Here is a 27029-nt window from a genome sequence, read left to right as displayed (position 1 = left end):
TGAGTCCTTAAAAAAAAGAGAAAAAGAGAGGCCAAGGTGAAAACCCGCAAAGGGCGCCTTGAGACCAAAGAAAATTTGAGTTGAAAACCCGAAAAGGGCGGCTCAGATTTTGATCAAGATAGGACATGAGGTGATCAGAGTAACTCAAAATTTTGATTGGGGCATGTGGTGATCTTGCTATGCCTTAATTAACAGGAAAAGGGTATGCGACGTTTAGGGCATCGACAGAGTACTATAGATCTCCTAAACACATGTCTTCAAAAAGTTTGTACAGAGAAGCTCAAGCTGCGATATCTGGGGCACCTAATCTTCATATCATTTATATTGAACTTGTTGTCCCTGGAATACCTTATTCTTTACTATTTTTGGAATACTTTATTCTTTTCAAGATACTTGTTCTCAATCAGTTCTTTTTTTATTTTTTATTTTTATATATACATCCTTCTCGATAATTTACTCATTTTGAGCTATGCTCCAGATCAATTTTATTCTTATCCAGTGTTATAATCTTTTGCAAGCATGTTGCATTAGAATAATGATTAATAGACTAATAAAACTTTCACAATGGAGGTTTTGCATATTACTCTAGAAGTTTCTAAATAATACATGAACCTGAAACAGGACTATTGTTTAGAACGCACCAAGTTTAAAGGTTAGAAATCTGATAAGGAGTCTAAATTAAGACTATCTCTTTGGATTTTATTGTCAAAAATATTGATTGAACAAAATGGCAAGATGTCAGGTTGGTGACAAAGCTTAAATGAACAAGCAAGCAATGATCACCAAGCAATAAGAAGAGGTTTCCTCGGAGAAGAAAATTCTTCATTTGTGCATAAGCATTTGGTATGACACCCTGTGAATGGTGAAAGAGACCAAAGAGTTTCACATTCTGTATCCTTGAATTGTTATAGTATAGGATTGAGAAAAGGCCAGATCTTTTTTTTTACTCTTGAGTTACAACGAGAAAAAGATGGTACAAATTTTACATCCCAGTGGATTAAACTTTGAAGGTTACAGTGGGGCAATCTGACTAAGTATTACTTTGGAAATGCTAACCGAGCAAGAAGGCGTCGTAGCACGTCAGTGATAAAACCTTAATAAACTTTGAGTAATGACAACCTAAGTGATAAAGAAAGATCATTCTCGAAAAAATGACATTCTGCATTCATTCAAATGTCATTCATACACATCTAGTTAGGAGCATTTGATTCATTTTGATCAGGTCATCCTAATCATTAGGCATAATTAGGTTCATAAAATGGATTATACATGACATGTTCCCCAGAGAACAGATCAGTAAAGTTATCAGATCTTGTCTTTCTATACTAGCAGCAAAGTAGATCGAAGATACCAGCCTTATCTCCCTGAACAGCAGTAGAGTAAGTTGAAAATAGTAGATCTTGTCTTCCTGTACTGGCAGTGAAGTAGATCGAAGGTAGTAGATCTTGTCTTCCTGTACTGGAAGCGAAGTAGATCAAAGATAGCAGATCTTGTCTTCCTGTATTGACAGCGAAGTAGATCAAAGATAGCAGATCTTGTCTTTCTGTATTGGCAGCAAAGTAGATCGAAGATACCAACCTTATCTCCCTGAGCAGCAGTGGAGTAGGTTGAAAATAACAGATCTTGTCTTCTTGTACTGGCAGTGAAGTAGATCGAAGATAGCAGATCTTGTCTTCCTGTACTGGCAGCGAAGTAGATCGAAGATAGTAGATCTTGTCTTCCTGTACTGGCAGCGAAGTAGATCAAAAATAGCAGATCTTGTCTTCCTATATTGGCAGCGAAGTAGATCGAAGATAGCAGATCTTGTCTTTCTGTATTGGCAGCAAAGTAGATCGAAGATACCAACCTTATCTCCTGACGGCGATGGAGTAGGTTGAAAATAATGATCTTGTCTTCTTGTCTTGGCGGTGAAGTAGATCGAAGATAGCGAGATCTTGTCTTCTGTCTTGGCGTAAGTAGATCGAAGATAGCGAGATCTTGTCTTCTGTCTTGGCGTGAAGTAGATCAAAATAGCGATCTTGTCTTCTGTATTGGCGTAAGTAGATCGAAGATAGCAGATCTTGCCTTTCTGTACTGGTAGCAAAGTAGATCGAAGATACCAGCCTTATCTCCCTGAGCAGCAGTAGAGTAGGTTGAAAATAGCAGATCTTGTATTCCTGTACTGGCAGCGAAGTAGATCGAAGATAGCAGACCTTGTCTTCCTGTATTGGCAGTGAAGTAGATCGAAGATAGTAGATCTTGTCTTCCTGTATTGGAAGCGAAGTAGATCGAAGTCACAAGCCTTGTCTCCCTGAGCAGCAGTGGAGTAGGTTAAAAAAATAGCAGATTTTGTCTTCCTGTATTAGCAGTAAAGTAGATCAAAGATAGCAGATCTTGTCTTCCTATATTGGCAGCGAAGTAGATCGAAGATAGCAGATCTTGTCTTCCTGTACTGGTAGCGCAGTAGATCGAAGATGGCCAATCTTATTTTCCCAAGGTAGTAGGGAAGCGAATTTAAGCCACTAATCTTATCTCCCTGAGCAGCAGTAGAATAGGTTAAAGATTGTAAATCTTGTCTCCCTAAGCAGTAGTGGAGCAGATTGAAGATGGTAAATCTTATCTTCCCAAGGTAGTAGGGAAGCAGATTTAAGCCACCAGTCCTATCTCCCTAAGCAGCAGTGGAGTAGGTTGAAGATTGTAGATCATGTCTCCCTAAACAGTAGTGGAGCAGATCGAAGGCAGCAAATCCTATCTTCCCAAGGTAGTAGGGAAGCAGATTTAAGCCATCAGTCCTATCTCCCTGAGCAGCGGTGGAGTAGGTTGAAGATTGTAAATCTTGTCTCCCTAAGCAGTCGTGGAGCAGATCGAATGTAGCAAATCCTATCTTCCCAAGGTAGTAGGGAAGCAGATTTAAACCACCAATCCTTTCTCCCTGAGCAGCAGTGGAGTAGGTAGAAGATTGTAGATCCTGTATCCCTAAGCAGTAGTGGAGCAGATCGAAGGCAGTGAATCTTATCTCCTTGGCGTTTCAGTAGAACAGATTAAAGCTCAAGGTAACGAATCTTGTTTCCATGGTGTTGCAGCGAAGAAGATCAAGACTGAAGATAACCAACCTTATCTCACTGAAGTTACAGTGGAGCCGGTTGAAGATATCAATCTTATCTCCTTGAAGTTGCAGTGGGACAGATTGAAGTTACAAGTGTTATCTCCCTGAAGTTGTAGTGGAGTAGACTGAGGATGGAGAATCTTGTCTCCCTGAAGTTGCAGTGGAGCAGATTAAAGCCAATAATCCTACTTCTCTGAATTTGCAGTGGACTAGGTTGAAGGAACTGAGCCTTACCTCCCCAAAGCTACAGTGGGTCAAGAAGAGGCGACTTGAAGAAGAAGCACACCAATGTCCAACACGACAGGGCAAAATTGGCCTTCTTTAGTCTTTGCTTCATTTTCGTTACACGACAATGATCAAAGAGGGGCAGCTGCAATAGGCCAATTTAGCCCGGGCTCACAAAAAATAATAAACCCAAAATAATAAAACAAAGTCCAAGTCCAGTCCAAAATTGTATCATTTGTCCCGACCAGAATGACCCATTACTTGAAAAGGTTGAGGGTCCATCTACAAGCTTGACACATATGGAAACATAATCTTCAAGGATATGCAATCTTAGATATGATATGCAATCTTAGAAGATAAGATTTTGTAATCTTAGAGATTTAATTTGTAGATACCCTTTAACCTTAGCCGTTGATGTAATTGATCTATACCGTTGGATTTGGGGAGGCTCAACTATAAATAGAGGCCTCTCTCTTCATTGAAAAACACTGGAGTTTGGAACAATAATAATTCTTAAGAGCATTCACTCAAATTTCTCCTTCTCTTGTGTTCTTATTTTCTGTGGCTTGTTCTTATTTTGTTTTTCGTTTATCTTCATTTCTTTTTAAGTTGTTTTGATTTGAGTTGGATTTTGGTGGAGGAATTTCGTTGAATCTTCATATTGTGGGAGTAAGGCTGACTTAAGCGTTTTTTTAACCTTTTTTATTTATCCATTTAATTGTTTAATCATTAATTATTCTTTTACTTTTATTCGTTTATTTATCCATCAACTTTCTTATTTACATATTGTTCATTCATTTAACCATTCTTATCATTCTTTTATTTTTTTCCATTTATTTGTTTTAATACTATGTCACACATGTTGTTTAGTTTTTAAAACTCGTGCTATAAATCATCCAGTTTAAATTGTTTTATTTTTATACTATCTATTTTCTCCATATTTTGGCCCTCGGTTTGGTTTTATTCTCATTTTTTCCTTTTAATTACATTTTAAATTCAATTTAATCCTCACTAGTTTGATTTAATTTGCTTGTGTTTTATTTATTTAAGTATTGATTTTTATGTTTTTTTAATTTTGAATCGATATTATTTGAATGTTTATACTTATTATTATTAAATTAATCATTAATATTATCTAAGTGTATTGTATATTATTATTTTAGATTTATCATTTTTATTATTTGTAATTTATCAATATTATTATTTTCAATTCATTGTTAACATTATTTTAAATTTATCATGTATATCTACTTCAAATTTATCATTAACATTTTAAATTTATTATATACTATTATTTTGGATTTATCACGTATGATTATTTTAGAATTATCATCAAAATTTCTAAATTTTATATGCATTATTATATCAAATTTATTATATATTATTTATTGTAAATTATCCAATTCACTTCAAATTGTAGATATTATTTGTATTAAATTGTACATTCATATATATTATTTGTTTTAACCCATATATATTGTTTATTTTAAAATTTTGAGCGTATAATTTATTGATTATAATTTCTCCTTTTGCCATTGATTTCTTTAGTATATCTTTTAAAATTGATTATTAATTCATTTAATTTTAAAATATTGATATTGGTATTTATATAATGTATGATTGAAATTATTGTTGCCATGCATGTTGATATTTGTTTATTAATTATTTGTTATTGATTAGTGTATGATTCATTTACAAGTTATCCTTTTAAGTCGTATGTTATCATTTAATCACATTACATTTTATTCAAAAGTTTATAAAACAGGACTCGATATTTAAGATTTTCGAGAAGATTATGCCCTAACTTACTAGGTTCAATTTTCTCATTAATTCAAAATAGCCGAGTATCCCTTTTTCAATAAAATCATACAATTTTCAAATAAAAGCTTATTCTCGAGAATTTAAAATGTTATATCCTAACTCACTGGATACGACGTTTTGTTATCTCAAGATGAGAATTTTAATAAAAACAACTTTGTGTGTTGTCATCGGAACTTCAAAGAATCGTACCCAAACTTTCGGGGTTTCGATTTCTTCTTTAAAGTAAGATGGCCAAATTTTATTTAGCTTTCAAAATAATAAATTTCAATAAGGATTTTAAAATGGGAATTGTTTTGATCTCTTCAAATTTTCAATATTCGACATTAAGACATTAATTAATCAACTAGGTACCAATTTTGGGCGTTACGAGGGTGCTACTCCTTCCGGGCAATTTACCAATAAAAGCCTTTTTTTTCAAAATTTACCGAAATGGGCCCATTTTTAATTATTTACCGGAATGGACCTTTTTCCAGGAAATCGCGTCCACGTCGGTAGCGATGTCGAGTCTGCAGCTAGAAATCGCGTCACGTTAAGCGCGACTTGTCGGCGTGGAAAGAAATCGCGCCCTCAAGGACACGATTTCTTTCCACGTCAATAAGTCGCGCTGACGTGGACACGATTTCCTGGCGCCACGTATCACGTTACGGGGGACGCGATTTTGCCGATTTTTCCACGTTATGTTTTTTTGGCTTTTAGGGTTTAGGGTTTAGATTTTTTAGGGTTTTTAAGTCCTGGAATAAAATATTTCGAGTTGACGTTTCTGATCAAATAGTATAAATTCGCTTCTAGCAGGATGCCATTTAAGAAGAATTTATGAAATCGTGCCCTCGTGGACACGCTTTTGCTACAGTAGGTCACGGAAGAAATAATTATTTTTTTGACATTTTTGAGAAAATAGTATAAAATCGCTTGTAGCAGGATGCTGTTTGAGAAGAATTTGTGATATCGCGCCCTCGTGGACGCGCTTTTGCTACAGTAGGTCCCGGAAAAAATAATTTTGGGTTGACGTTTCTGAGTAAATAGTGTAAAATCGCTTCTAGCAGGATGCTATTTGAGAAGAATTTGTGAAATCAAACCGTCGTGGACGCGATTTTGCTACAGTAGCATGTTTGGGCTAAGGCTATAAATTAGGCAGCAAATGTTCTCAGAATGCATAAGTCACAGCAGAAACAATTTAGAGAGGCTAAGAAGGTTAGACTTTCAAATATGAGTGAACGTATTAGTGCTGTTATTTACTACGATGGTGGGGTTTGCCACACCGAGAATGGTGTTGTTTTTTTGTCGGATAATACGGTGCGACTGGTTTTTAACCAGAACATAGATTTGACAGAACTTCATAAAAGAATTAGGCGTAAAATTTTCGGAACGACGCCAATGAAAGTTCTGTCTATCACGTATCGATTTTGTTCATCTGTTGATCCGGTGACATATGACTTGTTCGACATAAAAGGTGCTCGTAGCTTGGAGGCAATGGTACAGACTCATCTTGCTAGTGGAGCAGCTTATATTGAGTTATATGTACAATTTATGTCGCTAACTAATGTACTTGCGACCGGTGTTCGAGATATATACACGACCCCTGGCTGACACTCGGTTAGCTGGTTACAAAATACGGAACAGCCCATGTTCGGTAGCGGTGTCGAATGCTCATCCCCCGCAAGACACTCTGTTGGTGGATGGGATATGTACGTCGGTGGCTCGACGTTTGATGCTAGAAATACGTACTGGGGAACGGCATCAAGTTCTAGTGGGTGGCAATCTACATCCAATTGGGGACGTTATCAAATGCCCAGAAGAAGGGATGACGTATTCCCTATGACGTCAACTGGTGAGGGGACCTCGTACGCTGCAGATGATTATGGGTTAGAAGATGACTCCGATGTGAATCCACCTCGAGAGCCCGGTAGGATGGTGCGAAGTTGGCTTATTTTACGAGCGAGCCTATTCCAACGAGTGAAGATCTTTGAAAGGAGTTCGATGAAGAAGAAAATCCACGATTGAGCATACTCACCTCCAGCCCACATGCATAATGTCGACCTGTCTGCAGATGATGCGTTAAAGTTTCCAGATCTACCACACCGGTTGCGTGATCGTACAAGTTCGGCGGTAGATTTCGGTGAACTTGAAGTTGGTAATCAGTTTACCAACAAGGATAGTTTTATTGGTGCTTTGAAACAACATAGCATCAAAAACGGCATTAACTACCACGTCGTTAAATCAAAATCTAATAAGTTTGAGGCAAAGTGTGCGGTGCAAGACGGCACATGTTCATGGAAAATCTATGCCTCGTTAAGGAAAAGGACAGGGTTGTGGGAGATAAAAAAGTACAAAGGTCCACATACATGCGCTGCAGGTATAGTATTGACTGCATCTGAATAATACTTTTATTATGCAATGTTGTATTATTTAATGTACTCCCTCTGTAGGTGTTTCATAAGATCATCCCAAAATGGATTCAGCTATGTTAGCTAGCTTGATACTGCCCACTATAAAAGCAGATCCTAGGACTTCAGTGCCGGTGTTAATTGCCAATATCCGTAGCCAAATGGGGTACACGCCTTCTTACTGCAAGGCTTGGATAGCTAAGCAAAAGGCGTTGGAGAAGATGCATAGTGGGTGGGACATCTCATATAATAAAATTTAGCAGTGGTGTCAGGTGCTAGAGAGATACGTTCCAGGTGCCATCACAGACCTTGAAACGGAACATGCGTACTACAACAGCCGATTGCTACGTGGATGCCAGTGTTCAAACGCCTGTTTTGGACCTTTAAGCAATGCCGAGACGCATTTCCATACTGCAAGCCGCTGGTACTAATTGATAGTACCTTCATGTTCAGTAGGTATACTCATCGGCTATTGCTTGCAGTGGCACAGGATGGCTGTGGGAGAATTCTTCCAATTGCATTTGCAATAACACCGGGGGAGTCGTCCGATGACTGGGATTTTTTTCTCTCTAGGTTAAGGAGGCATGTGTGCCCTCAACCTGATATCTGTGTTATTTCAGATCGGGGCGCCGGTATAATAGCTGCATTTGATCGAGAGGGAAGCTTGTGGCAGCGCACACACCATAGATATTGCCTAAGACACGTTGCTTCGAACTACTACAGGCAATATCCATCTAAGAGTGAACGACGACAAGTGACCAACATGGGTATTTAGTCTATATCTGTATTATTTCGTTTGTCAATTTGAATTTGTTTTATTGGTAGAAGTGGTATAAATTATTCGCTATGGTCTTATATTGGCAGGGTATGAAATAAATAAAGATTGTTTTCACGAGATGTTGGCAATTTTACGATCCTAAAACGGAGAAGGGGCGGACTACCTTTGTAACATACGTTTCAAACAGTGGGCACAATCATACGACGGTGGCCTACGATATGGCCATATGACGTCGAACCTGGCAGAATACATAGATTCTGTTCTTAAAGGAACGCGCCATCTACCAATAACATCGGTTGTACGAGAGACATATTTCTGTTTGGTGGCGCTATTTCCAAAGTGAGCAGCAAGTTATGCAGTCCAGATGCAGGGAGGCCATGTATTGTGTAGTAAGGTAGTTCAAGAAATTAACAAGGCCAAGGCGAGGGCAAACACCATGCACACAGTGTGTCACGATCGAGACAATTTATGGTTTCGCGTGACAGAGTTTGACAGACCGCACCAAGGTGTTGTTGGCGGGCAATATCGTGTACACTTGTGAAACAGGACTTGTGACTGTGGGAAGTTTGATGCACTTCGTTATCCATGCGCTCATGTTATTGCAGCTTGTCAGAAACTCCGTCTGGATCCGATGAGTTATGTGGACGAAGTATACAAATTAGAAAACATGTACAACGTATGGAGACAGGTTTTCCCACCGGTCCCAGATGAACGTAAGTGGCCGCCCATATCTCTTGCTCCTTTTAAGCTGTTACCGGATAGAGAATTGTGTCACAAACCAAAGGGTCGATCTTGCTCCACTAGAATACGTAACAATATGGATATCCGAGAAACAACCAGTCAACAAAAGTTGTGCGGATGGTGTAGGAATCTAGGCCATACAAGTCGATCATGCCCTAATCGCAATAGTTGAATGTAATTTTAAAAAATTTATATTTATTCAATTATTAATTGATAATTGTATTAATTGTTACTAAAATTATCAAATAGTATAAATTTATTAATTGTTAGTACCAGTCAAAACATTTTACCAAATCTAACATTATGTGAATCTAAAATTATTAAGTCAAAAGTTGAGTTAATGGTTAGTAAAACTATCAAATTATGTAAAATTATTAATTGTTAGTACCGGTCAAAACATATTTCCAAATCTAACATTACGTGAATGTAACATTGTTAACTTAGTTTAGGGTTTTAAATAATTTAGGTTAAGGTTTTGAATTAAATTAGGTTAGGGTTAGGGTCTTTAATTAAATTAGGATTAGGATTTTTACGGTTTTTAATTAAATTAGGTTAGGGTTAGGGTATTTAATTAGGGTTTAGGTTAGGGTTTTTAATTAAATTAGGATTAGGGTTTTTAGTGTTTTTAATTAAATTAGGTTAGGGTTTTTAATTAGGGTATTTAATTAGGTTTTGAATTAATTTAGGTTAGAGTTAGGGTTAGGTTTAGGGTTTTTAATTAGGGTTTTGAATTAATTTAGGTTATGGTTAGGGTTAGGGTTAGGGTTTTTAATTAGGGTATTTAATTAGGTTTTTGAATTAATTTAGGTTAGGGTTAGGGTTAGGGTTTTTAACTAGGGTATTTAATTAGGTTTTTGAATTAATTTAGGTTAGGGTTAGGGTTAGGGTTTTTAATTAGGGTTTTGAATTAGGGTTTAGGTTAGGATTAAGGTTAGGGTTAGGGTTTTTAATTAGGGTTTTGAATTAATTTAGGTTAGGGTTAGGGTTAGGGTTTTTAATTAGGGTATTTAATTAGGGTATTTAATTAGGTTAGAGTTTTTATTACATCAAATAAACGTCTATTTTATTTCATCAAATAATATTAAAATAACTCGAAAAAATTTCTATTTTATTACTTCAAATAAACTTCTATTTTATTACATCAAATAAAATTCTATTTTATTGCATCAAATAATATTTAAATACGGCAATCAATGTCTATGCCCTGGGAATTTGGTGCCACATGGCGGCCGTCGACGGTTATGCGCTGGATTCCTCCTTCCTCTAGCTTCCGGCGGCGGTTATTGTTCTTTCGGTGGTGATTCTGGTTCTTCCGGTTCAGCATCTAGTTGTCGGACTTGGGATGATGATCCACCTTCAAAGAATAGTGTATGTGGAGGTGTTTGCATCATGAACGGTGACGGTGTCTGAAACCCATACGTTGGTGGGGATTGGTAAAAGGGAGAGCTCCCCAACGGCCCCCCTTGCGATCCCTCGTGTGCCGCTGGCTTATACATCGGCGGTCCGCTCGGCATAACAGGAAATGAAGCTGAACCGGGTATTTGGCTCCAACCTGCCATAGGACTCGGAAAATGATACATATAAGGGTTAGGGTACATATAAGGGCTAGGAAACGCACCTGGCATCATCTGAAAAGGCGGTTGCGTGGGTATCATCGGTTGAATTGCTGCGTCGGTGCTCTTGTTGGGCCTGGTGATTGCATGGCCGCTGATGATGAGCCGGGTGAATGTTTGGGCCTCGTTGAGGAGCTGCCTTCGTCGTTTTGTCGTCTTGGATTTAGAGGCCCGAGTCTTTCCCTTTCGACATGTATTTGCCGCTGCCTCTCCTCTGGCGTCAGTAAATACGGCTTGCCATGGATCCTAAACCGTGGCATGTATTCTGTAATTCACGCTAACTCCGGAACGATGATTGGTTCCCGAGTAGGTAGATGTTCATACCGATTTTCCCACATTTTCGTGAACTCGGACCAGTATCTAGGCCAATCCGTACCTAATAGCCGAAGGTCGATTTTGTGGTGATCGTCGAACACCTTAGGGTCCACGGGAATCGGTTGTCTACATCCAAACTGTCGTAGCACTCTGTCTGTCTGGTGCGGCTCCACGTTGCGTAGTTTATCAACACAATTTTCACCTGCCAAGCATTCGGATTTTGTAAAAACTCTTCCGGGATTATTGCCCGAATTGCTGGATCCTCGTATGGTGTCCATTGAAACTATATGAACATGATACGAATATTAGTTATGTACATAATACTAAATACTAAATACTAAATATCAATCGACTAGCGAATGTATGGAAATATCTATTTGCAATAATACTTATACCTTGAAATAGTTGGTCCAATAGAAGCCGTATATATTCAAGAGTGGACGGTAATCGAGCATAACTTGCCGGATGGTTCCACCTAGTTAAATAAATTTTTAGCATACTTTTATTTTTAAATAATCTACATAATAATTGTAAAATGTAATATAAAATTTATCTCGTTACGAGTGGGAATGTATATGGGTGGTTCACTCGAGAACGTAGAAATAGAAAGCGAAATCGTGCCCATGACTGCAGTAGTGACAGGCAACCTCTGATGTTTGCTCTCTTCGGTCGCGTCGCCCCGCACATCTCCCGATACAACGTTGCCAAGACGGCAGACCCCCAACTAAATTCACCGGCTCCTCTAAAATCAATGAGTTTAGCAGTCATCTTAGATGTGCACGGCTCCGTGACGTGTCGGGCATCAGATAACCTCCAATTAATTAAAGAATGTATGCCCGAGCATATCGTATTCTTTCAATTTCGGTTGAATCTTTATCTGGATCAGGGAATATGTCACGTAACCAGCCCATCTCGACCTTACCTCCCTCAATTTTCTCCGGAATAGCGCCCAAAAGCTCGTAGCACACCGCCTCCCAATTGCTAGATTGGGCAGACCCGGTGACTGGGTGCCCGTCCACCGGCAATCCCAACTGCAGACTGACATCTTCTAGAGTGATAGTGCACTCTCCACATGGAAGATGGAATGTGTGCGTCTCGAGTCTCCACCTCTCGATCAACACACTGATCAGTTTTGGGTCCAACTTGCATCCCCGGCCTACTGTCGCCACGTGCCAAAAACCCGCTTCCCGCAGGTAGTTCTTTACTAACGGTGATAGAGGAGCATGCATATTCCGGATATGGCATTCCAATACCCGATCTTAAAGCTTTTATAACAAATAATAAATTAATAATTATCTAAAAATACATAAATAAAAAATTCTTAAATAATATTTAAAAATTAAATTTAATACTTACCATTTTCATTTGTTCCATCGATACGTGATGCCTATCAAGACGAGTCAATGATCCGGCCATTGATGAAATCGTAAAAATGTTTACGATTTATAAAAATATAAAAAAATTTAAAATCATTTTAAAAACAGAAATTTAGAGAAAATTGAAATTAAATATGGATTTGAAATAATTTTAGAAGGAAATTGAGAGGAAATTGAAATGAAATATGAGTTTGAGAGAATTTTAGAAGGAAATTGAGAGAAATTTGGAAGGAAATTGAGAGGAATTGAGAGGAAATATTAGAGAGGATTTTTTTGTGAAAAAATAAAAAGGGTTGGGGGGTATTTATAGTTTTTTTTACCCTTGGGGGGGCAACGGTCAAATTTTTGACCGTTGGGGTACTATTCACGCGCGGACGACATCGCGTCCACGTCAGCGCGACTTGCTGACGTGGACGCGATTTTCTAGCACGTTCCCTAACATCGCACTGACGTGGGCGCGATTTCCCGAAAAAGGACCATTCCAGTAAATAATTAAAAAATAGGCCCATTTCAGTAAATTTTGAAAAAAAGGGCTTTTATTGGTAAATTTCCCAAACCTTCCTCGTACGTAACCGACTCTCGAACCCATTTTTCTGAATTTTGTGGACCAAAATCGTTATTTTTAATAAAATCAAATCGTTTATTAAAAACAACTACTTTTCCAGGTGACTCAATCACACCTAATAAAAATAGATTGGTGGCGACTCCATTTTTGTTTTTAAATAAAAGTTGACCCTGTTTAAATAAAAATGGTTTCGACAGTATCCTTCAGCATACTCTGATGTTTAAGGGTCAGTTCTTCTAGGCGGTTGAAAAATACTTTTACATATAAAAGTGCTTTTGGGTGAAAAGTAACGAAGAACACACTTCGTTTGGGGTCAAATTTCTAACTTCTTTGAAGTGCTTTTGGGCAGATGAAAAAGCAGAAATTTTTAGCTTTTTCAGTCAAAAATTACTTCTAAGCTGCTCTTTTACTTTTTTAGCCACACACACAAACTGGTTCTTTGCTCTCATCTCTTCTCTCATCGCTGGTTCTTTGTTTCTCTGCTGCTTCTTTGATCCTCTCTTTGGTCTTTGGTTCTTTGTTCTTCTTTGGTCTTTGGTTCTTTGTTCCTCTCTTGGTGCAGTTCTTTGTTCCTCTCTTGGTCTTTGGTTCTTTGTTCCTCTCTTTGGTGCTTTGTTCCTCTTCTCCACCACCGGTGAGTTTATCTTTTCTTTCATAGGATGAGTTTTGTTGCCTGAACTTTTATGCATGATGAAACAGATGGTATTGGCTGCTAAGATAATGGACAAAACAAATGATGTTAGCATAGGGTTTCTGGAATCAAAACCCAAACCGAATTTTAACCCTTTCTTTGTTTTGGCATGCTTTATTAATTAACCGATATTTTTACAAATTCACTGAAGACAAACATATTCCACAGCATAAGAGATATTAGGCATGAGAGTGAAAACTAGGAGCAGCTAGGAATTGTGAAAATACAAAATATCAGTTTTGGATTAAATAGCGATATGAAGAGCAACACTCTAATGCTCACTCTAATGCTGCTTTTGCTAGCATATGCTTCACTCTAATGCTCGTTTAATTGTTTTTCAGGCATAGCTGAAGTTGTTGTTATGCTGGTCACAACTGCCTTGGTGACAATTGTAATGCTTCTGATATGGCAGACCAATTTGCTTATGGCTTTGTGTTTTCCACTCTTATCTGGGTCGATAGAGTTGATCTACTTCTCTGCTGTTCTATCGAAGGTCATGGAGGGAGGTTGGCTTCCACTTGCTTTTGCTACTTTCTTTCTCACTGTCATGTACATTTGGCACTATGGAAGTGTGTTGAAGTACCAGAGTGAGGTCAGAGAGAAAATATCCATGGATTTCATGATTGAACTTAGCTCCAAGCTCGGGACAGTTGTAAAGGTGGGGTTGGATATGGTTGACGGTGAAAAGAAGGCGGCTTTGGAGGCAAAATGGATGAAATTGCAAGTCGCAGCATTTGAAGCGTATCTGAGGCTAATCAATTTGTTCTTGAGCAAGCAAAGTTGTTGCTGAAATATTACAAGTCTGAAGACAAATAGTGGTAATTATGCATAGAGAGTAACTTATGGACTTCTATCTCTGTTAAGCATATTTTGTTATGTTAATTGCTTAATCCTTTTTATTTCTGTCTCATTTGTTTGTTGGTCTGCCGCAAGCCTCAATTGGCCTTGATTCGGTGCTTACTTTGCTCCATAAACTGCTGCTGCCATATCTCTTAAATTAGTGCCCCGATGTTGAAGGGATATTAGCAAGTTTTTCTATTTCTCTTAATTTGTCCTCTTTTAATCAGTTTGCTAGTACTTGCTTCACCTCCCAAGTATTGCTATTTTGCTGCCATTTACCAAAAATTCCGGCTAAATTAGGTATTTCCTCACGTGTAAATCAAGCTGCTATTGGTCACCTTTTGATGTTCTGAAATGGTTGCGCTTCGTTGTGCATATCAACGACTGAACATGTTCAAAAATCTGCTGCTATTTGGCTTAAACCTCCCCATCATCAGTTTTAATTCCCATCATTTTTGTTCCATTACCATTCAATTTGTTTTAAAATTTAGACGATAAATTTAAATGTTAAATTGATAAATTGTTAAATTCACTAGTTATTTTAAATTTTAAATAAAAAATGCAATATAAATTTAAATCAAAATTGATAATTTGTTACATTACATGGTATTGAAATTTAAGGTACTAAGGAGCTTATCTATTCAAATTTAAATAAAATAATACAAATGTGTTAAAAACATTAATTAAAAATAAAAAATAATTTTATAATAATACAATTGTGTCAATATCTAATTACAAATATTTAATTATTATATTTACATATTTAAATATAGTTTATATATTCTAATTAAATTTAATAAATAATTAATATTAATTACTTAGAAATATTTAAAATTAATATTATATAATCAAATATTAACAATAAGTTATAATAAATTATTTTTATATTTTTACTAAAATATCATAATATTAACTAATTTGAACATTATTTAAATACATATTTTTTATTTTATAATATCATGTCTAAAATGGACATTTTATTCTTCAAAAGTATTTTTTGACAGTAATACCAAACACTCAAATTTTTTAAAAATACTTCTCAAAAGTACTTTTCAACAACACTTCTAAAAAGTAATGAAGAACTAGCACTAAGTCTAGTTATAGTAAAGAGCAAAAGAGCTTAAGCTAACAATTATATTTGGTTTTTTGGCTGTCTGAGCAGCTGATCGAAGATTGTTTATTGGCCGGTCATCTGGTCATATTACCAACTCACCCGCTCAAGATCTTTTCTGACTACATTACTGATATTAACCAATTACTTGCGGTCCTAGATGATTGGTACTTTAACTGCAAGTTGTACAAGCTAATTGCTTGCTTTCCAGTTCCACCCTCACTTTATTTATAATATATTATTTCTTACTTAAAATTTTCCATATTACACAGTCTTAACTACTTTTCATATTTGATTTTTTAATTTTCAAATTTAAAAATATAATATATTATTAATATTATTAATTAGTGAAATTTAGATTATATCTTTAATAAAAATTATTTTATTTTATTAAATATGATTAATAGATTTTTATATAAAATTTGAAAGTTTTGCTGAAATAATATCTTAACTAAATTTATAAATTTTATTTCACATATGAAAATAACTAATGTTACTAAAATTTAGTCATTTTTATGTAAATTTTAAAGGTTTTTATTTCACAAAAGATTGTTGTAGACTATTAATTTATTAAAGAGTATACCTTATAATTAATTGTCGTTACTATAGACGAAAAGCTATTATAGGGATAAAATAAAATATAAAAAATCCAACTTCCATTAAAATTGACTATTAAAATAAAATGTGATCAAAGTCGATTGAGTCTTAGCTCAATTGGCATTAGCATTATTGTCAGTGCAGGAGGACATGTGTTCAAGTGCCTGAAGCGCATTATTTTCCTATTTAAGGGTTGGGGAAGGGCTATAATTAGTTCTAGGCATTATATCAAAAAGAGCATATATGATAATGTTATAATTGAACGTCGATAATGACAATGAATCGCAAAGAAAGAGAGAAAATAACACATAGAATTTTACATGGAAACCCTTTTGAGGAAAAATCACGAGCAGAGGAGAAGAAAATTCACTATGTCGAATTCGAATGATATAAGAGGAGAGACGATTACGTCTATTTATAGGTTTTAAAAACTTTATTCTAATCAAAGTAAAATGAAAGTAATGCAATAAGATTAAAACACCTTATTCTAATCAACATAAAATAGAGGAAGTAAACTTCTATACGGATTTCACTTGTACAGCCTGTACCGTACCTCTATCTTACCACTTGTATTTTCTTTTTAATAGGAATTTGGGTCACACAACTTCTAATAGAAAAAAAAACCTATAATGAAATAATGTTAAAAAATAAAATGTTATTAGAAGATTATTATAGTGAGAATGGACCGTATGTAAAACCCATTTTTATATTCATGATTGTGACCTATGGAGTGGAGATGGCTAGGGACGAAAAAATTTGGCATCGGATTTGGCATTTACCAGGACCTCAAAAGGTAAGAGTTTTTCTTTGGCTGGCTTTTTTAAATAGGGTCCTTACTAATGAGTGTAGAGCAAGAAGGCATCTCATTACTGATGCTAAATGTAAAGTTTGTGGACACCTGACAGAGAGCATTAGTCACATCCTGTGATTATGCACACTAGCTGTGGGTACATGGTTTGCGGTAATCAAGCAGGATAAGAGATAAGAATTCTTCACTATCAGACTAGAGAAGTGGATTAAGATTAACCTAACAAATTCGGATTATTTTGCTAGCGATATGAATGATTGGCAGACCCTCTTTGGTGTTATTTGTTGGCAACTCTAGATTAGGAGGTATAACTTTATTTTTAATGATGAATTCATTGAAGGTGAGAGTGTTTTGGAGAAGAGTTACCAGATAATGGACAACTATTTTCAATCCAATTGTGCAAGGCGAATCAGTTGAGACAGAAGGACTCCACTTGAGAAAGGTAAAATATTGATGGTGCTATTAATAATGTGTCAGGAATTGCTTCTACAGGGGAATTAATTCATAACCAGTATGAAGTTTGGATTGTTGGGTTTTCAAAAAATATTGGTTGCTGCTCTATTATCAATGCGGAGTTGTGGGGTGCTCTTGATGGGCTTCAATTAGCATGAAATTTAGGGATTAAAAAAATGGTGCTTGAGATGAATAGTACTGAAGCAATTCAATTGATTCAAACAAATTCAACTGAAAAACATCATTCTACGGTGCTAAGAGCTATAAAGGGTCTCTTACAACTTGATTGGATGATCCAAATTAAACACGTGTTTAGGAAGGGTAACAAGGTAGAAGATGGATTGGAACGAATGGTATCCTCAAGACCATAAGGCAAGCTAATATATATACAACCGTTGGATGAAATTATTCAATTACTGCATGATGATTATTCAGGAAAGACTTGAACTCGTCTAGCCTAGTTAGAAGTTTTTTTCACATTGTACCAAAAAAAAAAATGAGAGACTAGATTGAAGCAAATATATTAGACATTAAAATATTCATTCATTCCTAACCATTTACTTGGGAGGGAAAAAATAAGTAAAATGCAAAACACAATTCCCACTGTTGAATTAGTGTTGGAAGCAGGAATGTTGACATCTCATCCAATCTCAATCTTATTATTCGGTTTTTTCTCTTTCAACTTAAAAATAAAATTAGCTTTGTATTTAATTTTTCACTTTTTTAATTTTTAATCTCATATTTTTATTAAATCATCCTAAAATAAATGAAAAAATTAACATTTTTTAAATTTATCGGCGTTGCATACACGTGAATAACATATTAACATTTAATTAATTTTAAAATTTTAAAATTCAAAAAATATTTTAAAACTATTTTAAAATTAAAAATCATTAAATTATTAAAATTTAAAATATATATATTATTTTCAAAATTATAAAAAATAATTAAACGTTTATGTGTTATCTACGTGGTAGTTATCATAATTAACAAAAGTTAAAATTTTTCATCCATTTTGAAATGATTTGACAAAATGTAAATTCAAGTACTAAAAGAGACGAAAAATTAAATAAAAGTTAAAATAATTATTTTTTATAAAATTTGAGAGAGAAAAAGATTATGCCCTTATTATTTTGATGGTGGAAGTCAAATTTGAACTTTTGTATGTTGTAAAGCCTTATGCTCCATTTTTTCTCTCTCATTAATTGCTTCATCTCTCTTCACCTCATTTATTTGTTAATAATTTTTTAATTTAATATTCTATAAATTATTTTATAATTTATATTCATAAACATAGTTTTAATTTTGTGACTTATTTTGGAGACTTTCTTCTCTAGTAAGAAACCAGTCCTTGCCTTTGAAGCAACCTAGCATGTAACTTTAGATGAACTGTGTGTTCATTATGAATATGTTTTAAGTTTTTAATAATTTTTTTCATATATTTTAAAATATTCTTAAAATTAATAGCTGTGTCTCTATGTTCACATATAAATACTTAAAAGAAATCGAAATCTGAAAAAAGGAACTGAAAGCAAAATATAATGATGTTGGAAAGGTGGTGGTATCCGTAGGTTAAAAGAGCACTTCCAATCAGACCACCACTAAGGGCATAAAAACTGGAACAAGGAAAACGACAAATCAAGAACCAAGGCTTAGAAATGGGAAAGAGAAAGGTGTGATTGAATATGCTAAAGTTATGGGCTAATTTTTAAGCGATATTCCATTACTTACCCAAACCTTGCTCCACCTTCTAGTTTCATTTATTTATTTATGGTCACCCAATGCAAATACCACCTTCGCCTGGTATATACTTGGTATATTAATCATATTATCAAAGTGGATGGAACCCACCAATGCACAATGTAGGTGAAGGATTTAGTTATATCTATCCAAAGTTCGAAATATCTAAATCATGGAAAATGCATGGCTTTTAAATATTTTGTAGGAATTAAGTTGTTAATTACTTGAATTGTCAACTTAGAATGGAAATGGTAACGACCCGGTTTCTAGTGGTGACGGAAAATACGATTTCAAGACCCCGTTTTCGTAAACCGAATTCGTAAATTTTTTTATGTTATATAAATGAATTGAATTTTGGATAGTCGATTTAGTCGAAATTGGGGTTAATTAGGGTCTCGGGATTAAATTATAAAATCCAATCGCTATAAATTTTTAATTAGTAAATGGCTTGAGGACTTAAATTGCAATTAACCAAAGGTTCAAAATAACAATTATACCATGTTAAATGTTATAATAGTGGACGGTATGATTAGGAGTCCATTAGCATAATTAAAATAAGGTTTATTTAATCTAATTAAGATTAATTAAGCTAAATTATAATCTAATCATGGTATATAAGTTAAAACTCGGTGGATGGAAAGAGAATTCCATCTTCTTCAACGAAATTTCAGGAAGAAAAGAGAGCTCCACGCCATTTTTAGAGATTTTCAAGTTTTTAACCTTAAAGCCAAGTACATCCTAGCCATTTTCTTTTGATTTTTTTGTAGATTTTCTTTTATCTTGGGAGCTTGATTTAGCTAAACTAAGGATTAATTTGAGCAATTAGTAAAGTTTTGATGAGTTGCCATTGTTGAAAATTGAAAGTTTTAGGAGTTAAATTGATAGATTTTAAGCTTAGATGTGAAAAAAAATACTAAATTGTAAAGCTTAACTGATAGTTTCGTGCATTAGGGACTAAACTGAATAAAATATAAAATTGCCTGTAGAAATGAGAAATAGAAGGTCCGTAATGAGTAATAGTGAATTCGGAATTCAATTTGGATCTTTAAATTGAAAGTTAGGTTAGTCTCGATTTTAGGGACTAAATTGAATAAATTATAAAATTTGCATAAATTGATAATTGATTGTGAATTGGTTGAATATTGATAGTGTTGTATGTTTATGTTAATTCATAGCTAACGTCAAACTGGATTCATCGAAAGGGAAAGGAAAATCCAAAGTCTTCGACGAATAGCTCAGAATCTTCAGTTTGTATTTCTATGATTTAAGACCCATTTAATTGTTGCATTTTCTTGATATTGTGCATCATACATTGTTAAGGTAAGTCATTGATGACTGTTTGAGCTGAATTGGTATAATTGACATTGATTATCGAGATAAGAACTAAATTGAATAGAATAGAAATTTAATTAATTAGATTGATATTCGACAATTGATATGAAATTGTGTTGAAATATGATATATATATAAGTTATGAAATTGTGATATGTTATTGATGATTATTGAATTGCAAATCGAACTATATATAATGAATCAAAAATGAAATACCCTATTAGCTATTCGGATTGTGTTGGATATAATTGGCATGCCATAAGGTCAAAGTTACGACTAAAACCAACGTTGTCGGGCAATCCGAGGTGGTAGATATTATGCATTGAGTCGTCGTTGTCAGGAAACCCAAGGTGACAAATTGATTGAGTTGAGAAAAGTATTGTTGTAAGGCAATCTAGGATGGTGTTTTATATCACTATAATGTCATCGTTGTTGGGCAACTCGAGGTGACAGATTCGTATATCCGTACCGAGTCCGTGTCTAGTTAATAGGGTTAAACATACATAAATTTTTTATATGGATAATGAAATGAAATGTGATAGAAATGATACCATTCGATTTGAGTGAAAACAAGTCCAGAAGGCATTATGTATGAAAAAGCTATCAGGCTCGGAAATGACTAGAATGTTTAAATGAAATGGGACTTATGAACTTATTTGTAATGTTTATAAATGAATGATTGTCATTATTCATGAATGGATGCATAAATGAATTAATTTTCAATAAAATGAATATTATATGGTAAGATAATATATATGAATATAAAATTGGTGTGCTAACATGAATATAAGCATGTTAATTTTTTGTTGAAAGATGATTAGCATAAGATATGGATATTAATTGATTTAAGTTGAGTTGAATTTGTTTAAACTACTTCCGAATTATAGATTTATCATTGAGTGAGTTGCTTAGCGTATGGTTTATTTTCTGTGCTCAGGTTAGATTCAATTCGTGATCCCGAGCATCGACTTCAGCATCCAGTCTACGATCTCAAACTCAATCATGTTTGCTTGTTTTTCGGTTTGTTGTTAGTTGGCATGTACCTAATAGGTTGTGTTTTCTTGGTTTTGGTGTCTTAAAATGATATATGTTTGTGGTGTATGTATATATATGCAATTTAGATTTGGCATAGTTTAATTAATGCATGAATGATAAAATGACAATATGTATGAATATGTTTTGCATCTCTTATGATATGTTTTGGTGTCTTAAATAACCAAACATATTATTCGTCAGATTGAGGTATACAACTTGAAAGACTTTGAATTGCGACCCAAGAATACTCATAATGTTTTCTTTATACAACTTTGTCTAAGCTTATACATGTGACTTTGTCTAAGCTTATACATGTGATTGTGAAGATTAAATTTTTCTGCAATCTCTGGGTTTTTGTGCACCCATTGAACTATATTACGAAAAATATAAACTCGGACTGATGCTTTTTCCGAGATTGAAACTGTCACTACACCAAAACAGGTTTTTAGCGGCGTTTTTTTTGGCCTTTAGCGGCGCTTTCACAAGCGCCGCAGAAAACGCCGTTGTTGACAACGTCGCTAACTTTTGCGGCGTTTTTAGAAACAAACGCAGCTAAAGGTCATGACTTTTAGCGGCACTTTTAAAAAAACGCCGCTAAAGACCATGACCTTTAGCGGCGCTTTTCCCACAAACGCCGCTAAACTCTAGGACCTTTAGCGGCGCTTTTCTTACAAACGCCGCTAAAGGTCAGGACCTTTAGCGATGCTTTTATTACAAACGCCGCTAAAAGATCATGACCTTTAGCGGCACTTTTCCCATAAACGCCGCTAAAGATCATGACCTTTTGCGGCGCTTCTGCAAAAAATGCCACTAATGACATTTGGCGACGCTTTTTCACAAATGCCGCTAAAAACATGACTTTAAAAAATTTTAATTAAATAATATTTATTTTTGAAATTTCTATTAAAATTTTAAGTTAAATCTAAATATAAAAATTAATGAATTTAAATTAAGAAAATTAAAACAAGATACATTCTATATTAGAATTACATAAGAAAATTGTTTACATTTTATATTAGAATTACATAAGTTTTGTGACCGCATTTAGTATAGTTCCTTAATCTTAAAAGATATTTCAAAATACAACAATTTCGCAGAAAAGGGTACAATATTTAATATAAGTGCAACAACAAGCACATTATTTATCATAAACTTCTCCAGGCTCTATACATCTTCCAAGCTGAAAATCCATCTCAATTCTGAAATCTTAAACGTCAAAACTGGTCATCAGCATGTAAACAACGTGGCTGTATAACTTCAGCAATAAGTTATGCTGTCATCAAACTATGCCTCAAATCAAAGATACAGGTTACCCATCCACATAGAGAAATGCATGTATCTCATTCTGCCAAATACATTAGACAATTTGTGGAGAGGAGAAACCAAAAAACAATCATAAATTGTAAGAACAGATTATGCCTGGACTATATGCTTCTATGCCACCTTAACTAGAAACTATTTCACAGGATTGATTGCCAAATACTCAAGCATACACTTAGACATCAAGTTTTGAACCAAAAAAATTGGAGCCAAGAGAATAGGAACAATAACAAATCACGCAACTCATCGAGACAACAGAAGCAATATATAAGTTTACACACTGACCGAGTTCTACTCCAATGGAAGGACTTCGAGAAATAAATCAAGAATGTTGCTATTTTCAGAATCATTTACAAATCGTGAAAGCACCCGAACTGCAAGCGTACGAATTAACGGAACCTTGTCCACCACCCGAAATTTCATTAACTCTATCACCTCATCCCATAGTTCATCGCTCACTTCTGAGTCATCGGGCAACCGTAATATTATCTGTTTATATATATAATTCCTAAAATTCAAAACGCTAAAAAAGATTTAAAAATCAAAACGCTCACTTCTGACCAATTTTCTTGGCAAAATAAACGATCATTTATCAAAAAATTTTAACATCATGCACTCGCAAGTCAAACTTTTTTATTCATATATGCCGACTAAATTTTAATTCAATTGATGTTAGTATAATTGTCAATCTGTGACTAAATTTTAACATCATGCACTCGCAAGTCCCATTACATCTACCATAAACATAAAACAGTAAAAGGAAGAAACAAAATATTCTTTTCTTATCCTGATAAATCATAAACAAAAGTTACCAGAAATGTACATTCAAAGTCCAAATAAGCAAAAGGAAACTAATGCAGACCATAGCATACCAAAACTTCATTTTCCAATTTATCAAAACATTGCCTTATTTTCTAAAAAAAACTTTGTTGCTGGGTCGTAACTAAGGCGGGAAATGAAAGGCTGACATTACATGACTCAAGCTTAATGCAAAATTGTAATTTTGAATTTTATTTTTAAATTCTAATTTTAAATCAAAATAAAAGTTAAAATTTCTCAAGTTTACTTCATTAAACTCATAGCTAATTGTAATTAGCTGAAGTTCAATTCCCAATCTCAAATTCGACTTTTTAATACTTAATTTTAATTTAAATTAAAATTTTTAAATAATAAAATTATAAATATAAACAAAAAGTAGCAACTTAATTGAAATACTTAAATATAACTCACTTAATATATTTAAAATAATACAAAAATTGAAGCAACTTAATCCAAACCGTCTGATGTCCACATGTATTCCATCTATTGAATTGAGAGCAAAATTTTATGATAAAAACCAAACAATATCTTAATCATTAGGTCGGGAGTTCACTTCTTGCTAATAAGAATAAAACAGTTTTATGACAATCCATTTACCTTTTAGAGAATATTTATTATAAAAGAATAAATTACTGCAGAAACTCTAATTTCAAAAGAAAAGAAAAAACCAAACAATTCTATAAGATGTAGTAACATAACTTGCTACTCTTGAACACTCCAACATCGACTTCAATGTCATGACATGCAACATTGCACACAAAAAGATGAATTAAACATCAAAAGATAAGCTTTCATACATGATTATTAAGTTGAACAAAAAGTATGTGTGACATGGGTGTCCCATAAGTATATTTATTTAAAAAACAAGAAACAAAGTCATAAAACTTCACCACTTGCCAAACAAATATTTGTGAATAAAGCCAGTAACTTAAGATATGAAATAAGAAATTAAGTGCAACAACTAAAATCAAGAAATACTTACTTACAAACATCAATCAATGGATGAAAACTTGAAAAAGCCAAAATAAGAAACATCGACCCTGAATCCATCAATGATTAAAAGGAACACAGACTGACGATGGACATGCATATATGCATATAAGCAAGCATAGAAATTGAAGCAAATGAAAAATAGCATCCACATTTACAGGCAAATCAAGAATAACTTATTACTTTTAAGGCATCAAAACTGGACAGTTCACATTTTCTTCATATTTGCACATGCATCCTTTTCTTTGTTATTATTATTTCCATGAGCAACGTACTACTTAAGCATTAGGATAACACAGAATTACATACCATGGCCAAGAAGATGAGCCAGATAATCTTCTGGTTTCTGCAGATACGCTTGCAAAAGACAAGGCAGTGCCCACCTTAATTCAAGGATATGGACATCCTTAACTGCCTCTAACCTGTAAAGTTTACCAGCTCTCCAGACAGGACCTTCCACCTTAAACTCTGGCTTTCCTTGAGAACCTTGTCTGACGTCAGAAAATAATTCAACAACCCAGTGCTGAAGTACATCCAAAGACTCTGTACCATCAAGAAGTATTATCATGATTATGCTATTAAAGATGTAAACAAATAATTTAGATAACAATTACACCATAATTTTCTTCCAACTGACATATGTACAATAAGCACTGAAATTCCTTCAAAAAATTAGAATAAAATGCTTAAGTATGTTTAAGCTTTTCATGGAAAAGTTATAAACTTAAAAAAAATAGTTAAAAAATCAGCTGTCTAAACAAGGTAAAATGGATATGAAAAATAAAACAAAATTTTGGACAGAAATGGAGGAAAAAAGAGGCAGTGAAAATAAATGCCGTCCAAGTTAAAAGCACTGTTGCCCTCAGAGACTAGAAAGAGAGAGTAAACAATGGCCACAAATCTAGAGAATCACAACAAAGTAACTTACCACCACCAATTACCACTAACTTCATCAGTCCGCCATGGTAATAATCATTATACAGTTCTGGTATTTGTTTGCATAGATCAATCCCTTTCTCAATAGCATCAACCAGGCTCTTCTTGTTTCCTTCCATTTAAGACAAGGAAAATTCCCATTTTCATGCCAGTAGACATAAATGAGTTAAAAGTGAACAAATATCAATTGGATGCAGAAACTAGTAGTTAATGGAATAAGCAGATTACCATGTCAACATTGAATCGTTCAATCCCAACCAGAATCTGTGGTGCTAGAAACAGATCTGCCTGCAAACAAAGTCAACAGGCCATATTTATGTATTATTCAGAACATTTCAAAATAAATAGTTTCAGATATTTCTTATTCTACAGTACATTAGGAGTGAACTTCTAAAAGGGTTTCATAACAAGCAACAGAAGATGATATTAGCTAAGTCAAACAGAACTTAAATCTATGGCTAACTCATTAATTCATCTAAAATCCAAAGGCATATATAGTTCAGGGGCAGAATGGCATCTAGATGATACCTGATTTACATTTTCTTAATCACATATTGCTGCAGGAAGCACCCCCTCAAAAAAAATAAAAATAAAATAAAATCAAACCACATTAATTCAAAGGCATGTATAAACAGGAGAGGATGAAACTAACCATGGAAACTTCATCTCCAGTCGCATATTTTCCAGCATGATCTTTTAACAGCTTCTCAAGCGCTGAAACAAAGAAGCTTAATCAAATCGATATGCTAGATCTATTAGAGGAAACAATAATCCTGATGGCATTTAATCTTAGTAAAAGAGTAAAAGTAGAAAACTATGAGACCCAAGAATAACTTGAAAATTGTAGAACAAAACAAAAAGAAAACGAAAAGAAAAATGAGGAAAATAACATTCTATCTTTACCCTTTGTTTGGTCAGTAGGAAAATGTGAAACAAAAAGAAAATCAACGAAGCAAAACTCAAAACTTTCAACTACTTTTTTCCTACACTTCCCACTTGATTCCATTTTAGGGGGAATTTTGGGATTTTTTTCGTTTAGGGGGGAAATCTGGGGAAAAATCAGCGCCAATTTTTTAATTAAAATGAATTTTGTGGCGTTTTTATAAAAAAACGCCGCGAAAAATTATTTCAGTATAAAATGGGGCTATTGTTTTAAAGTAAATTTTTTTGTGGAGTTTTTTATAAAAACGCCGCTATTACTTACCTTTTGCGGCGTTTTTATTAAAAACGCCGCAAAAATTATTTAATTTGAAATAAAACGACACTGTTTTGTTATATAAAATGGAGCTATTTTTTAGAGTAAAATTATTTTTTGTGGCATTTTTTAGAAAAACGCCGCTATTGCTTACCTTTTGCGTAAAACAACACTGTTTTGCTATGCTAAAAAATTTTTATTTTGTCTGCTAAAAATTATTAGTTAAGTAATTTTATAAAACATTTATTATTACTCTTTT

General features: G+C 34.3%; 1 protein-coding gene and 1 pseudogene across 11 annotated transcripts; one reads left to right on the top strand and one right to left on the bottom strand.

Moving 5' to 3' along the window:
* Nucleotides 1–14384, top strand: part of LOC105767233 (uncharacterized) — a 36525-nt pseudogene extending 22141 nt beyond the window's left edge.
* An 8084-nt stretch (nt 14385–22468) lies between these two features.
* LOC105766661 (nardilysin-like) lies at nt 22469–26654 on the bottom strand. 11 transcript variants are annotated; one of them, XR_008195176.1, is made up of 6 exons: nt 26479–26654; nt 26228–26289; nt 26104–26148; nt 25804–25863; nt 25568–25687; nt 22469–25182 (listed from the first exon to the last, which is right to left on the bottom strand). XR_008195176.1 is itself a non-coding variant. In XM_052629459.1 (6 exons), the coding sequence occupies exons 4-6, from the start codon at nt 25590–25592 to the stop codon at nt 23122–23124; spliced, it is 429 nt and encodes a 142-aa protein (XP_052485419.1). In that variant the 5' UTR covers nt 25593–25687; nt 25804–25863; nt 26228–26289; nt 26479–26648; the 3' UTR covers nt 22469–23121. The 11 variants fall into 11 exon arrangements, 9 of the variants coding, with proteins under 9 accessions (XP_052485419.1, XP_052485416.1, XP_052485417.1 ...); XR_008195177.1 differs by having other exon boundaries at nt 26104–26132; nt 26479–26653; XM_052629459.1 differs by lacking the exon at nt 26104–26148 and having other exon boundaries at nt 22469–23291; nt 24949–25182; nt 26479–26648.
* Nucleotides 26655–27029: the final 375 nt, after the last annotated feature.

This window comes from Gossypium raimondii, chromosome 4 (genome assembly GCF_025698545.1).
Source record: "Gossypium raimondii isolate GPD5lz chromosome 4, ASM2569854v1, whole genome shotgun sequence".
In the NCBI taxonomy this organism is placed as follows: Eukaryota; Viridiplantae; Streptophyta; class Magnoliopsida; order Malvales; family Malvaceae; genus Gossypium; species Gossypium raimondii.
This window is presented reverse-complemented; position numbering and strand designations above follow the sequence as displayed.